Here is a 16,020-nt window from a genome sequence, read left to right on the forward strand (position 1 = left end):
ACAACAAAACAAAACAAATAAAAAAAAAATGGAGCCAGTGTGTGGCAAAGATATTCTCCCATTCAGTGATCAATTCTTAGCTAATGAAGAAAATGTAAAAGCAGAGCTTGTAAAAACAAAATTTCAGAGATGTCAGTTAAAGATGACAGATAAAATGCAAACAGTTTGGCATCCTCCCCAAATCCCAGTAGAGTAAAAGAATATTATAAAAAAGCATAAACCAGCCTGGTGCGGTGACTCACACCTGTAATCCCAGCACTTTGGGAGGCTGAGGTGGATGGATCGCTTGAGAAGGTCAGGAGTTCGAGACCAGCCTGGCCAACATGGTAAAACTCTATTAAATCACAAAAATTAGCCAGCCACAGTGGTGTGTGCCTGTAATCCCAGCTACTTGAGAGGCCAAGGCAGGAGAATAGCTTGAACCTGGCAGGCAGAGGTTGCAGTGAGCTGAGACCGCACCACTATACTCCAGCCTGGGCGACAGAATGAGACTCCATCTTAAAATAAATAAATAAGTAAATAAGAAAGTAAATAAATAAATAAAAATAAGCATAAACCCACAGGACAAGGAAAAAAGGAGAGGAACCAACAACAACAAGTAAAAGAACTTGGCAGATCCTTAAAAAAAAAAAAAAAAAAAAAAAAAAGCTGAATTTGAAGCAGGAAGCTTAGAAAGCTGAGAAAGAACCTGATTTACCCCAGAAATGTCTCCTAAATTTCGGGAATCTGTACCTCTGGAATAAGAACAACAGTGAGATCCAAAACAGGATGATTTGTTTAAAAAAACAGACTACCAGATCCCCCTTCCTGCAACTGGCAGCAGGAAAAGAAAAGACTCCCCATTACCCCCGTCAAAAAAACCTAGAAGAAACACGCATCGCAGCAAGCTATTTTAATTTATTTTATAATTAAAGCAGATGAGGGAGAGTATTGTATCCCTGAAACATGAACAACCTGCTACAAAAGGAAACATTAAAAGAGAACAACAGCAATTGAAAATCCTTGAAATTAAAATAGATATAGATACAGATAAAGATCACGATAGCAGAAATTTAAAAATTCAGGTGGAGGGTTGTAACATAGAATTGAGGAAATCTCCTAGAAAGTGTTTCAGAAAAATAAACAGGTGGAGAGTAACAGAGTAAAGATTTAAAAAAAAAAAAAAAAAAAAAAAAAAAGACATGTAGGATTGATTTCCTGACAGATAGATAGAGTCCAGAAAGAGAAAAAAAGAGGAAAAAAATGGAGGAGACAATGTTTTCAAAGGACACTTGATCTCTTCTCAGCCTTTTGGCTAAGATCAAATGCAAAGAAACACTTGAAGAAAATTTTTCAGAAATGAAGGATATAGGGTCAGGCATGGTGGCTCACAGCTATAATCCCAGCACTTTGGGAGGCTGAGGCTGGCAGATCACCTGGGGTCAGGAGTGTGAGACCAGCTTGGCCAACATAGTGAAACCCTGTCTCTATTTAAAAATGCAAAAAATTAGCTGGGTGTGGTGGCATGTGCCTGTCATCCCAGCTACTCAGAAGGCTAAGGTAGGCAAATCGCTTGAACCAAGGAGGCAGAGGTTGCAGTGAACCAAGATTGCATCACTGCACTCCAGCCTGCAAAAGAGTAAGACTCTGTCTCAAAAAAAGAATGAGAGGAGAGGAGGAGAGGGAGAGGAGGGGAGGAGAGGGCAGGGGACAGGGGAGGGGAGGAGAGGGCAGGGGACAGGAGAGGAGAGGAGAGGAGAGGAGAGGAGAAAGAAAAGACATGAAGGCTATGTGGATTAAAACTGCCCACTGACTGTGTACAAGCCAATAGAAATGTACCCACACTAAGGCAAATCAAGTGGAATTTAAGACCCTGAAAACAAACAAAAAAGAGCTCCTATCCAGAAAGGAAAACGGATTTCAAACCCAAAAAGTCAAGTATCTACATGTTATGAGTTCTCGGTAGCCAACACTGGAAGCTAGGAAACAATAGAAAATGCCCTCAAAATCCTGAGGAAGAAAGATTTCCTACCTAAAATTTTATACTCAGCCAAACTAGCAATCAAAGTCCACAGCAGAATGAAGGCATTTTCAGACGAGCAAGATCTCCCAACTTTTCCCTTTTAGTTATACTTTTTCCCAGGAAATATAATGAGGTAGTAAAGCATTAAAAAATATATGGGAAATAGAGGGCCCCAGAGAAAGAGAGAGGACGGAGGAAAGACTCAGAATATTGGTAAAGGAAGATCTCAAGACAGTATTCTGGCAACAAATTAAAAAATGTAATCTGACCTAATCTGAACAACTCAAAAAGCTGCAGGAGAGATTTATTCAAAGAGCTAATACTAATGGAATAGTTCATGAGTTTTAGTGTATAATGATGAAATTTAGATAATTCTGGGCAGTCTGAGGTTAAATTATAAGCATATTGAAAACCAAGCAAACAGACAAAGGAAACAAGACAACTGACAAGATGTTCTGGAAAAGCAATAATTTATACTATTATATGGCTCAGCTGGTGAATAGCCCTTATATAACCAACTATTCAGTGTAAACTCTGAATATTGATGTAACCAAAATTATGACAATAATTGTATTGTAGTTTGTGGGAGTAGAAAATGTGCACGTGTCGGGTGGGGGGTTGGTGAAAGAAACCTAAATTCATCTTCTGTAGAGGAAAGTCAAAAGATAATGCTGAATTGGAAAAATTGAGAAATAGCAATACAAGTACATCGAATGTCAGTATAGAGGCGAATAACAAAAGATCCAGTCACATGTGTTGAAATGATTGCCCTTGGTGAGGAAGGATTAGGAGAAGGAGTTGTGGGGGACTTCAGTTGTCCATACCATGCCTTGTAGAACAGTTTGACTCTTAAACCTGAAACTGCCCTTGCAAAAATTCTCACAGTGAAAACATTGTGACAGTGAAAGAAATATCACCTAAATAACTTCATCTTGTCTTTAGCCTCTAAACTGCCCTTGGCCGTTTCTGAGCATGGGCCAAGCTAACTTTGAAAGAATTTAGTATAGTTTAAATAATAATAGCCCTTCCCAAAACTAAACTGCCTTTATAATGTTAATAAAAGGCCACCAGGTAAACAAAACAAAACGAGAAGGGCCTGTATTCTGCTAAGATGTAGGTATACGTAAATGATTAGCAGCATTATTATTCCAGAGGTCTCAAGATTTGCAACTTCCCCAATTATTTCCATAAATAATATCACTGTTATAAAACCTAAGATGGGCCTTTTGAGATGTCTTTTCAGACTTTTGCATTTCTGATGACTGGATGGCTCCACTTAGACCCAAGACTCATGACTCAAGGGTCCCGTGGCCCCCACCCAGAAGTGGATTCAGCACATGAGGACCATTTTCCACACCCCCATGATTTCATCCCCAGCCCCCTGCCTGACAAACTATCTTTACAAAACCCTAGCCTCCAAATTTTCAGAGAGGCTGATTTTAGTAATAATAAAACTCTTCCATTTAGCCAGCTCTATGTATGTTAAATGCTTTCTCTATTGCAATTCCCCTGTCTTGACAAATCGGTTTTCTCTGGGCAGTGGGCAAAATAAGCCCACCAGGCAGTTACAAACCAAGCCCATATATAACTCTGATGAAAATTAAAACTATATTTAAAAAATAAAAATTGGTATTATTTTACAAAGTTCTATCATTTACACCGAAACTCCTAACCAAATGATTGCACATACTTTAATTGATGTGAAAGTCCAACTTCTGTTTATTTGTTTGTAAAAGACTACCAACTTAGCTCACAAAACATCATATAACTTTCAAAATATTTAAAAACTATGCTTTCTGAATGACAAAAGCAGCATGAATGCTAATGGGTATGAATAAGGAGTACTTTACCACTTGATCCTGGGAGGCCCTGCAGACCTGGTGCTCCAGGCAAGCCAGGTGATCCTGGCTTCCCTGGTTTTCCTGGAGCAGAATCAGGTCTCCCAGGAATACCAGCTTCTCCTGGAAGCCCAGGAAGACCAGGAAATCCTTGTGGCCCAGGGGGTCCTATCATGCCTGCAAGATAAATTAAGAATGAAAATTACATATACTCTCAGTAAACGTCTCTGTAGAAGAAATCAACATCAGTACACACTTGCTTAGGTTATCGAATTTTTTAAAGGGAAAGAGATGGAGTTGGAGGCCATTATGCTAAGTGAAATAAGCCAGACACAGAGAGACATACTGCATGATCTGACTTACGTGTGGAATCTAAAATAGTCAAACTCATAAAAGCAGAGAGTAGGATGGTGGTTGCCAGGGGCTGGGGGAAGAGAGGAATGGAGTGATGTTGGTCAAAGGGTACAAAACCTTAGTCATGCAAGATGAATAAGTTCCAGAGATCTAATGTACAGCATGAAAATGATAGTTAACAATACTGTGTCTTATATTTGAAATTTGCTAAGAGGCTAGATCTAAAGTAAATCTTCTCACCACCCCCCATAAATGATAATTTTGTAGACGTGACAAATAGGTTAATTAGCTGGAATGTGGTGATCATTGTACAATGTATACATATATCAAAAGATCAAGCTGTGTATCTTAAATATAAACAATTTTTATATGTCGACGATATCTCCATAAAGCAATTTTTTAATGCTCTAGATGACAGCTTTCAGAAGTAGAAAAAAAAAGTGATGTATAAAGTTTGCTTTGCCACAGAAGATTACTAGTCATAAAGCAGGAGTTATAATAATTTGAATAAGCTGCATTAAAAGAAAAAAACGTAACTCAAAAATAAAGACAATATACCAGCCATTAAAATGTCTTGCCTCCTTTGTAATAAGCACATAGTGGAAAGAAATGGGTTTAGAGAATGAGATTTTCTTACCTTTTCCCCATTCTTTAGGGTTATCGGGGAAGAAACATATTTGATTTAATTAAAATGATTACTTTTTCAATCTTTCTACCTTGATAACTTGGTAAAAATAATTCAAATAAACATATTAGCATACTTAGTAGGTAAAAATATAGACCCACATAATCAACTACATAGAACATAAAATATTGCACCTATCACAGCTGCCCAGGTTGATGGGGAAGGATGGAGGTGCCTGATTTGAACTTGGCCTCTCCCTCTCTAGCCAGGGGACCTTGAGCAGGTTATTCAACTTATTGAGTAGTCTGTATATACCTCCAGAGGCTTGTTATGAGGATTAAAGAAAATAATCCATGTAAGAAGCTTAGTGTAATATCCAGCAAGAGCACATCCTCAGTGAATGTTCAGATGTTCAGTGTGTTCAGATGAGGTCAGAACAAATAATTAACAGCAGGAAATCCTGCTTCCCCTTGACATCCTACTCCCCTTGCTGCTGTCTTTGGCTTAAAGATAGCTGAAAGCTGGCCAGACCCGGTGGTTCATGCCTGTAATCCCAGTACTTTGGGAGGCCAAGGCAGACGGATCACCTGAGGTCAGGAGTTCAAGACTAGCCTGGCCAAAATGGTGAAACCCCATCTCTACTGAAAATACAAAAATTACCTGGGCATGGTGGCAGGTGCCTATAATCCCACCTATTTGGGAGGCTGAGGTAGGAGAATCACTTGAACCTGAGAGGCAGAGGTTGCAGTGAGCCGAGATCTTGTCATTGCACTCTTGCACTCCAGCCTGGGCAACAAAAGTGAAGCTCCATCTCAAAAAAGGAAAAAAAAAAAAAAAGAGAGCTAGAAGCCTCTGTGAGAGTGGCCACCTCTCACAGCTTCCTTTTCCTAAGCGTGTCTGGCTCCAGATCCTCTCTATGGAAGACTGCATTTTTCACTGATGCCCATCACAGGAGCTCTGCCCCACACCCTCTGGTTGAACTTTGACATTTCTCTATCAAAATGTGGCGTGTTTCCTCCCTCTGAATAAGGCCATTAGAAAAGATGATTCAACTTCTGCCTTGTGAGCCAAAACACTTGTGGCTGGAGTTCTGAGCTACCATATAAGCAATGATAAGAAGCTACCATATTGTAAGGAAGCCTTAGTACAGAGCCCACCCAGGGAGGCTCCTGAGACTATACAAGAGAAATCAGAGAGAGGTGTCCAATCAGGCCCAGCCCTTCCTGAACTCTTAAACTGCAGAAAGAGTGAGAGGTACTGTACTGATTGCTATTGTTTCAAACCACGAGGTTTTAGGAAATTTTTTCAGCAAGAGATAACTGAAACCCTGTCAGTAATCAGTAATGTAGCATGTTTATTAAATTAATGGCTGTCATTATTGTGTCCATATGTGCTGGGCTTCCATAGACTTACAAACATATGCACTCCTCGAACAACCCTGCAAAGTTTATACCGTATAGATGAAGCACAGAAAGTTTAGGCCAAATATCTGTAGTAATAATAGCTAACATATTGAATCTTTACTATACACTAGACTGCAGTCTAAAGGCTGTATACATATTATTTCTTTCACCCCAAGACCTTGTTTTACACATAAGAAAACTGATGTACCGACAGGTTTAATAAATGTCTAAGACCACACAGCTTGCGAGTAGGAGAAACTGGAACTTTTCTAGTTCATAGTGCAAATGCTTAAGTATGTCACTGTACCACATTATACTATATGACTTTCACGAAATGCTAAGGTGGGATTTGATTACAAGTGTCTGACTCTAAAATTGTGCTTATCTCATGGTAAATACCGTAGATAATAACCAAATTATCTACAAGATGTTGTATGCATTGTATATATAGTAAATACTATAGATATTACCAATAATATCTATAATTACCTATAAATTATATATTCTAGTACATAATAGGACTAGATACACTCCTGTGCTTAGAACAAAATGAAAACGAGCCCCTGTGGATTTGGCTGCCATCTTGTCTTCATGCCATTTCTAAGACCTGATGTGGACTCTAGACAATCAGTCATTGGATGAACCTGGGTGCTCCCTGCTGCCTTGTCCCATTGCCAAGAAGAATGCTTAGCCACCTGCCAACAGGGAGAATGGGCTACAGTGTGTGGTATATTGCAGTATTGTCCACCCAACTGTAGAGCGTGAAGTCAATAGAGTCAGTTGTTGACAGCATTACATTTTTTTATTATAAAAGAAATGAATGGGATAGAAGAGTGTGTCACATGTATACTTTTGTGTATTTTTGTCTCAGTCACCTGTACATATGGATACATACATGTTCGTGTAATGTAAATGTATGTTTTGCATATAAATGTAATGTAAAATCAAATGCATTTCTTACTATGGGTCATAGTCAAGATTTGAAAGTCATTGGGTTGATCTATTTTTTAAAACCTTGTGAATTAAGGGATTTCCTGGGTTTGAATCCACTAGAGACACTTGTTACTTACTATCAGATTTTCATTTTAATCTGCTGGAGACACTATTCTATTACAAACAAGACTGAATGGAGAATTCTAAGACCAGAGTCCAGTGCTTTCTGACCAACGGAATACTCTATATGATTTTTATGCTCCTGAGTCACTTAGGCTAAGGCTGTGCTATCTAAAGATTAAGTGAACTAGACAAAGCTTTTCCAGCTTTGCGGTTATCGAATCCTGCAAACTGAAAGCTAGATTCATGGAAGATTAAACAAGAGTTTTGTAGTTAGCAGTTGAATATCTCAGAAAACTTCTCACTTCTTCTCGGTAAATGTAACAAGAGACATAGGCTGGGTAAAACTTCGTTTATTCAAGACTTTTCTCCTCACGGGTTTAATCAGTTCTCCTGGGTTCACAGACTGCAAATACCCTCTAAACTTCAATTCCTAGTCTTACTAGGAATATTAACCAGCACAGCACCTGAAGGAGTTCAAAGTCCTTATGCCAATAGGACCCTTTCCCAGGCTTTTTACCAAATGCCACTGTGGCCCATCATTTTCTTATTTTTGTTTTTATTTTGAGGGGAGGGAAGAAGACTTTTTTAAAGTAATTATGAATGCAAGTTTTTTTAATCATAATTTTTACTTCCACCTTTCATGCAGGAGATTTAAGCAAGGGATTAGGTGAACGTACTAAAGTTTACAAGTAGATGTCAACAGGGAGAGCCTTCCAGAGGGTTGGGAAAACATGGGAGAACACTAACCCAGCAGTGGTTTCCAAGCCTTGTATGCATGTGATAATTTTGTGGGAGGTCTGTTGTTATACATACATGTTCCTTACAACACCCCTGTGATATTGATTGAATGTTCTGGGGTGCAGCTGAGAAACCTGTATTCCTCCCAAGTAAGTGATTAATTGGTTTGAGTTCAGTGGTTCCTAACCCTGGCGATATATTACAAATACGGGAGCACTTCTACAGTATCAGATCCTCAGGCCTGTCTCCCACGAGTCCAACATTCTTGGTCTGGGGTGTGCACAGGCGTCAGTATTATTTTACACAATCCTAAGGTGATTCCAGTATCAGTTACAGTTGAAAGCCACTGGTGCCAATGATGATGCAGGAAATCTGACCTGTAAAGCCAGGGCATCAGGGCATCCGTACCTGCACAGGCTTCCCCTGGTCTGCCCAAGAGACCTGGGGGACCAGGTGGTCCAACATCCCCTGTTTCTCCATAGCGGCCAGGGAATCCTGGGTCCCCTGGTGGGCCTGCCAAAGATAATGGCACATGAGGACAAACAAATGATATGTGCATTTTAAAATTCAGACAACCATTACTTTTTGTGAGACTCAGTAAAGTATAAATAGGAGACATTTTTGCAGTTTCTCATTACATTTAAAATGAAATACCTGAAATGTGAACCCCTTTGGCTGTGCCTCATCCTCAGACACGTAAACATTGCATGGGGCTCTTTGTCTTTGATTTAGGCTATTCTTTTTGGCGGCAGCATCTTGATAGGTGTTAGTCAAATAGTCTTGTTTTTGTTTTTGTTATTTTTTGAGATGGAGTCTTGCTCTGTCACCCAGGCTGGAGGGCATGATCTCAGCTCACTGCAACCTCCAGCTCCCAGGTTCAAATGATTCTCTTGCCTCAGCCTCGCAAGTAGCTGGGATTACAAGCATGTGGCACCACACCCGGCTAATTTTTGTATTATTAGTAGAGATGGGGTTTTACCATGTTGGCCAGGCTGGTCTCGAACTCCTGACCTCAAGTGATCTGCCCGCCTCAGCCTTCCAAAGTACTAGGATTACAGGTATGAGCCACTGAAACCAGCCAATAAAATGATTTCATACTATTTTTAGCGATTAAAAAATGACTTTCTGAAAGATGACATAATAACAATCCCAGCATACAGTTTATGTACTGAAAAAACCTCAGGCACATGTATAATTATACACTCATGCTAAAGTGTGTGCATTCAGCCTGCTTAGTGTGCAAGCTATGGAAATACTGGGCCAGACTCTTCTGTCCTGGCCACTCAACTCCTATTTCTGCATAATTTATGGAGGAACTGAATGGGAACACAAACCTTTGAGTGGAAGAGGTGGAGTCACCAAAACACCTGGTGGTCCTGGGTGCCCTCGGTCTCCAGGATCCCCCTGAAATCATTCATTCATTCACTTTTTAAAGGAATATTAATTTTACTCATGTTGCCCGGCATTAAACCAATATTAGAATGACCATGTGCACATTCATATAAGAAGCAGAGATTATAGGCTTACTAGAGAAATGAAGCATCCATGGAGTTTCAGGAGCAGCACAGATGCATCTACTCTCTTACCAACCAATAGTGGAAGTAAATAGCAAGTCACAAAGCTTCCACAAAAGAAAAGAAATTTAACTCCAATGAAATTATTCTATGCCTATAAATTGGATACCTCTGATGTCACCAAGTTTCTTAAATATACTATGAGCATTAATGTCTAACATGGCATCGATGACTAATAGTTTATTCACCTAACAAGGTCCGAATCTACATTTTATTTTAGCAGCAAATAGTGTCCCCCTAAATCATGTTCCTTTAATGCCACCATGGCTTTAAGGGAACACAATTCCCTTGCACATGCTGAGCAAGTGCCAGATGTGAGATCACAGAGGTTAAAAAGGAAAGAAAAAATGCAATGGTATTAAAAGCAGAAAACGCTCTAAAATGCCCTCTGTTTCTAATCTCAATATTATGTGAGCCCATGCATTTTTTAAACTTTCATGATTATTCCCCTTCAAAAGGATCACTTCTCAAAAGTAGAACATAATAATGCTTAATATGAACTGATATGATAATATGATAATCATGCATAATAACACACAGCAGGCATTAAAGTAATATACAGTCAGCACTCTCATGCAAAATATTTTAAAAACAATAATCCAACAATAAAAATAATAAAACAACAGACTATGACAACTGTTTACATAGCATTTACATTGTATTAGAGATTATAAGTAACCTAGAGTTATTTAAAATACAAGGTAGGGCGTGTGTAAGTATTATGCAAATACTACATCGTTTTACATCAGGAACTTGAGCATCTGAGGATTTTGGTAGCCTGGGGGTTCTGAAACTAATCTCCCACAGATAACGAGGGACAACTGATATGGTTTGGCTGTGCCCCCAGTCAAATCTTATCTTGAATTGTAACTCCTACAATTCCCACCCATCGTGAAAGGAACCCAGTGGGAGGTGATTAAATTATGGGTGGATCTTTCCTGTGCTATTCTTTTTTTTTTTTTTGAGATGGACTCTCGCTCTGTCGCCCAGGCTCAAGTGAAGTGACCCGATCTCAGCTCCCTGCAAGCCCCGCCTCCTGGATTCACGCCATTCTCCTGCCTCAGCCTCCCACATAGCTAGGACAACAGGCACCTGCCACCACGTCCAGCTAATTTTGTTTTTGTATTTTTAGTAGAGATGGGGGTTTCACCGTGTTAGCCAGGATAATCTCGATCTCCTGACCTTGTTATCCACCCACCTCAGCCTCCCAAAGTGCTGGGATTACAGGCATGAGCCACCGTGCCCAGCCTTTCCTGTACTTTTCTTGTGATATGAATGAGTCTCACAAGATGATGGTTTTAAAAAATAGGAGTTTCCCTGTACAAGCTCTCTTTTTGGCTGCTGCCATCCATGTAAGACTTGACTTGCTCCTTCTTGCCTTCTGCCATGATTGTGAGGCCTCCCCAGCCATGTGGAACTATAAGTCCATTAAACCTCTTTCTTTTGTAAATTGCCTAATCTTGGATACATCTTTATCAACAGCATGAAACACAAACTAATGTAACAATTGAATAAAATATTAACTGTGTCTCTTCTAAAAATTACATTCTTGAATGATTCCTGGCAATACTTTTAAAAATAAATTAGATAACATTAAGGATATAAACTTTTATCAGAATATATTCAAATAGGCTCACTTTTTACCTTTGGGCCAAGAAATCCAAATGGCCCAGGATCTCCAACCAGTCCTAGTTCTCCCTATAAACAAGCATAAACATGCCTTTAAAAAAAAAAAAAAAAAGTGACTGGGTGACAAATTATCTCATTCTCATTTAATTTAAGCAACACATTGCCCACTGAGACCATGCAAAGTCTTAACACTGTTTGTCCGTTGCATCAGACAATCTTGTGCTTCAATTTTTACACCCACAGCTAAATCCTGCAATCCATAAAATGAATGTGTCTGCCTTCCTAATTACTGTGTTTGCACGCAACAGTACAACTTCTGAATTATACTAAATTGCATTTACTAGTGAAAATGTATTTATTATCTCTATAATGAGGTACATTTACCTTTAATCCTGGGAAACCTGGAGATCCGTAGGAACCAGGATCCCCCTAATAAATTCACAAAAATCAGGATAAACAGAATTAAATCGAAATGCATTAACCAGCTCAATGCATCATTTTTCACCTTGTCAAATCGTTCCATGGACATTTGGTCTTGTTTGCAAAGCTAGCTGAATAAAAGGAAATAAATATAAAATAGGTGCCATTTCTTTATAACATTTGCTGCTTGAAGTGACCTTTATTGTTATTCAAAAAATTCATGTCATTGCCAGTGTTTTAATTAAGAATGTATTTTTGTTGTCTTCGCTTTTCCAGTTTTAATTTATTTAACTTAGTGCTTGCACTGGGCCAAATATCTTTAAAATCCCTACAATATAATTTTCCTGGAAATTAATAGTTGCTCTGTGCATCATTAGCAATAAAAATGACCATGGAAACCAATATTGCCCCATTCAGTACTAAATCTAGAACCAAAGAAACTCAATGTCTACGCCAGCTACGGTCTGGCCTCCATGGTGACTCTATGAATGGGCTTTCTATCAGTGACACTTGGTGATGTTTGGAGCTTAATATTGTATTTTTTTCTAGCTACTGCCCCTAGATCACCATGTTGTTTTATCAAATAGACTTAAATTAATTATTCCAAGCTACTTTCATACTGACACTGAGGCGCCAGACAAGAGATGTTACAATCCTGTTACTTTTCCCAAATTGTTCTATCTTTTGCTTGCCTGTTTTATCTAAATGATGTCAACAGAAGGATGCTCTGGGATATTTAACTATTCCATAATTCTTGTCCAAAATGTTTTGTTCTTACATGAGATATTCTTCACTTTTGAGCTTGTGGGACTACTGACCTGGTTTTATAAAAACGTGAAAGAGAAGTATCTCCAAATTCACTGATGTTAATAGCAAATGATGCTTACCCAAGGCCCTGGAAATCCAGGAATGCCTTTTTCTCCTTTTGCCCCAATACCAGATTCTCCCTTTAAGAGATGACAACATTTAGAGGGGTTCAAGCAACAATATTTCAGCAATAGGGAAAGCAAAAATAAAATGAGAAACAAAAATTATTGTCAGCAGCTTAAAGAAAACAACTACTTTAGAATAGAGGCTCTATAGGATTATGATAAGATAGTGAAAAATTCTGGTAATACATATTAGCACTTAAAGCAATGATAAAGACCATGAGAAATAACATTTTAAGTTAAGATAGCATATCACACACACACACACACACACAAAGTACTTAAACTACCTTGCGTCCTGGTGGTCCTGGCAGTCCAATCATTCCAGGAATTCCTTTTATACCCTAAAAATTACAATGAATATTATTTGGTCTATTCTTATTATTTAACATATTGAATTCCATCTCCTTCAGAAATCATCTCTTTTTACAATCTGTTTCACCTTTTAAAAAAAAAAAAAAACCTTAAGAGATTACTTTTCACCTGTTCTAATTAGCACTAAGATCTAAGCACACTTGTAAACCAGACTCTATTTGAGCCAGTTCTCTGTGTGAGAGGTATATGGGACACCACAGTGGACCACCATGGAGCCAGGCAGCAGATACAATTTGGGAATGTAGTCATTAAAAAAGTGGCTCATTTTGAGCAAAGTAGAGAAATTTAACCCAGCAATTGAAAAGCAACAACAGAATCTGCATGTGGCACCAGTAATATTAGCACTAGAAACTGACAAAGGAATTAATATTTGCCAAGAGTCTGTTATGGCCCAGTTCTATGCATTTGTTAACTTCTCAGTTATCAAGACATCAAACTCATCTGTAACATCTAAAGGACAACTGGGCTTCCAGTGGTCTTTTCAATCCACATATCAAAACAACGTTAACAAGCACATGTCATAATTTAGCAGCTTGAGCTAGGTCTGCCACTCAGCAGCTGGGTAAACTTGAGAACACTGGGAACCTTCCAAGCTTCATTTTCAATTCCGCACGATGGGGCCAATAGTAATACCAACCTATTAAAGTAGGTTTGTGACTAGTGCAGTGATGCATGGAAAGACCTCCATACTTTCTGCCACAGATACATGTTCAAAAAATGTTTTCTATTGCTACTTTCCTAGGTGACATATGGATTTGGGAGTTACCTTTTCTCCTTTATAGAGACAAAAGTCAGGTGGCTCTACCAACAGGGTGGGTCCAGGAGAACCTTGCTGACCAACCTCACCCTTAAAAAAAAAAGCAAGATAATAAAAATTTCATATTAATTTATGTTTTGAAGATTTTCACCCATATATTATGGTATAATGCTTCCCATCCTCTGTGTCATGGATTTAAAATACAAGTCGTGGCAAGTACCTCACAGAATATAAAGGGATATTTACTGTTTTTCTTATAAAAATTTAATACATACTTATTGTTAAAAATAAATTTAAAAAATGAAAATGATTCTTAATCCTACTATCCAGAAGTAATCTCTATTAAAACTTTGATATAGTTTTTTGCCGTGTGTGTGTGTATATGTGTGTATATGTACTTATATGTGTATATAGGTGAATAAACAATTTGTTTTATGTATTTGAAGATACAATCAGCATACTATATAATAAACATAATTTAAAATATACAGCATATTTTATTAAAATTTTAAATAATTTTGTATTTTTCTTATAACAATATTTTGTGAGCCTTTTCCTATCATACTAAAAGCTCTTCAGAATCCTGATCTTTTTTTTTTTTTTTGAGACAGAGTGTTCCTCTGTCACTCAGGCTGGAGCGCAATGGCGCAATCTCAGCTCACTGCAACCTCTGCCTCCCGGGCTCAAGCGATTCTTGTGCCTCAGCCTCCCAAGTACCTGGGATTACAGATAATGCACCATCATGCCCAGCTAATTTTTGCATTTTTAGTAGAGATGGGATTTCATCATGTTGGCCAGGCTGGTCTCAAACTCCTGGCCTTATGTAACAATCCTGATTTTTAATGCCAATACAATAATCTATCATAAGAATGTACTGTGATGTATTAAGCCATCCTACTCTGGTTAGATTAGATTATTTCTATTTATTTTCAATATTTTAAAACTGTAAAATAATAGCCAGAATTATTTATGCCATGATAGATGTTTTTCTACAGAAGAATGTTTCTTGAATGAATTTTGCCACAATCATAAATTCTCACCATTAATTAGAAGATAAATATTTTGTGCTTTTCTGGGTATTACTATTATTCTACACTTACTATGATCTTTCCTCTTAGTCATAGTTAAGAACAGGCTATAGGTCACCCATATTTGCAAACCAGGCCCTTACCGGCTCTGTCACTCGGGGCAAGTTCCTTAAAACCTTTCTCAGTCCACATTTCCTTACTTTGAAACCTCATTTTTCTTCTCTGTGAAATGGAGATTGTAATATTACCTACCTCAAACTATTCTTCTATTGAATAGATAATATACATAAAATGCTTCCTGTGTTGAGGGTAACAGTAAATTCCCTAATATATAATTACTAAAACTACTAATGCTTTTGATAGTTGGGATTTTTAGAAGAACATCAAGTTTAAATGAAAAAAAAAAAAAAAACCACAAGAGTTCAATTTCTACCTAAACCTGGGAAATTGCAGAAAAGCCAGGTTAGAAACATTGTCTGCTTTGTTTTTTTTTTTTTTTTTACTTGGTTTATCTACACACTTAACACAGTGTTGGTGTAGCACCTGCCCTAAAGATATCTGCTGCATGAATAAACCATTGAACAAACACATTAACAAAACATGAGTAAATGCATAGTAGGTATTGGTAAAGATAGCCACTCTTATTCTTGTAATTGAAATAAACCTGAACAAAACTCTTAAAGGCTGACAAGCAGGCACCTTCTTCAAAATATTGTTCATATTGCTATTTTTTTTTCATATTGTAAAAGTGCCATATACTCAGTATAGTCAAAGGTACAAAGAAGGAAAACTGTGAAGAATTAAAATGTAAAAGGCCCATAATTATATCACGTAGGCATAATTAGAAGCAACCATTTAGGGCACTGTTTCTTTTTTCTTTTTTTTTAATTATACTTTATGTTCTAGGGTACATGTGCACAATGTGCAGGTTTGTTTCATATGTATACATGAGGGCACTGTTTCTTAAAATGAAGTGGGCAAACACGTTCTAGAACATCTGGGAATTCTGCATCAATATTTTATTTTATTTATATTTTTTGAAACGTAGTCTTGCTCTGTCACCCAGGCTGGAATGCAATGGCACAATCTTGGCTCGCTGCAACTGCTGCCTCCCAGGTTCAAGCAATTCTCCTGCCTCAACCTCCCAAGTAGCTGGGACTACAGGCACGGGCCACCATGTCCAGCTAATTTTTGTATTTTTAGCAGAGACAGGGTTTCGCCATGGTGGCCAGGCTGGTCTCGAACTCCTGACCTCAAGTGATCCGCCCGCCTCGGCCTCCCAAAGTGCTGGG

At 38.2% G+C, this 16,020-nt stretch overlaps 1 protein-coding gene across 7 annotated transcripts in view; it reads right to left on the reverse strand.

Moving 5' to 3' along the window:
- COL4A4 (collagen type IV alpha 4 chain) overlaps positions 1–16,020 on the reverse strand; it is a 154,400-nt gene that overhangs the window by 78,970 nt on the left and 59,410 nt on the right. For all 7 annotated transcript variants that reach the window (XM_005574455.5, XM_065526172.2, XM_065526173.2 and 4 more), the window contains 8 exons: positions 13,710–13,790; positions 12,859–12,912; positions 12,527–12,586; positions 11,604–11,648; positions 11,235–11,288; positions 9,351–9,420; positions 8,425–8,529; positions 3,853–4,017 (listed from right to left, as the gene is read on the reverse strand). In XM_005574455.5, coding sequence (XP_005574512.3) covers positions 3,853–4,017; positions 8,425–8,529; positions 9,351–9,420; positions 11,235–11,288; positions 11,604–11,648; positions 12,527–12,586; positions 12,859–12,912; positions 13,710–13,790 — 634 coding nt within the window. The remainder of the gene's footprint in view (positions 1–3,852; positions 4,018–8,424; positions 8,530–9,350; positions 9,421–11,234; positions 11,289–11,603; positions 11,649–12,526; positions 12,587–12,858; positions 12,913–13,709; positions 13,791–16,020) is intronic.

The sequence above is a fragment of the Macaca fascicularis genome, chromosome 12, assembly GCF_037993035.2.
Source record: "Macaca fascicularis isolate 582-1 chromosome 12, T2T-MFA8v1.1".
Lineage (NCBI taxonomy): Eukaryota > Metazoa > Chordata > Mammalia > Primates > Cercopithecidae > Macaca > Macaca fascicularis.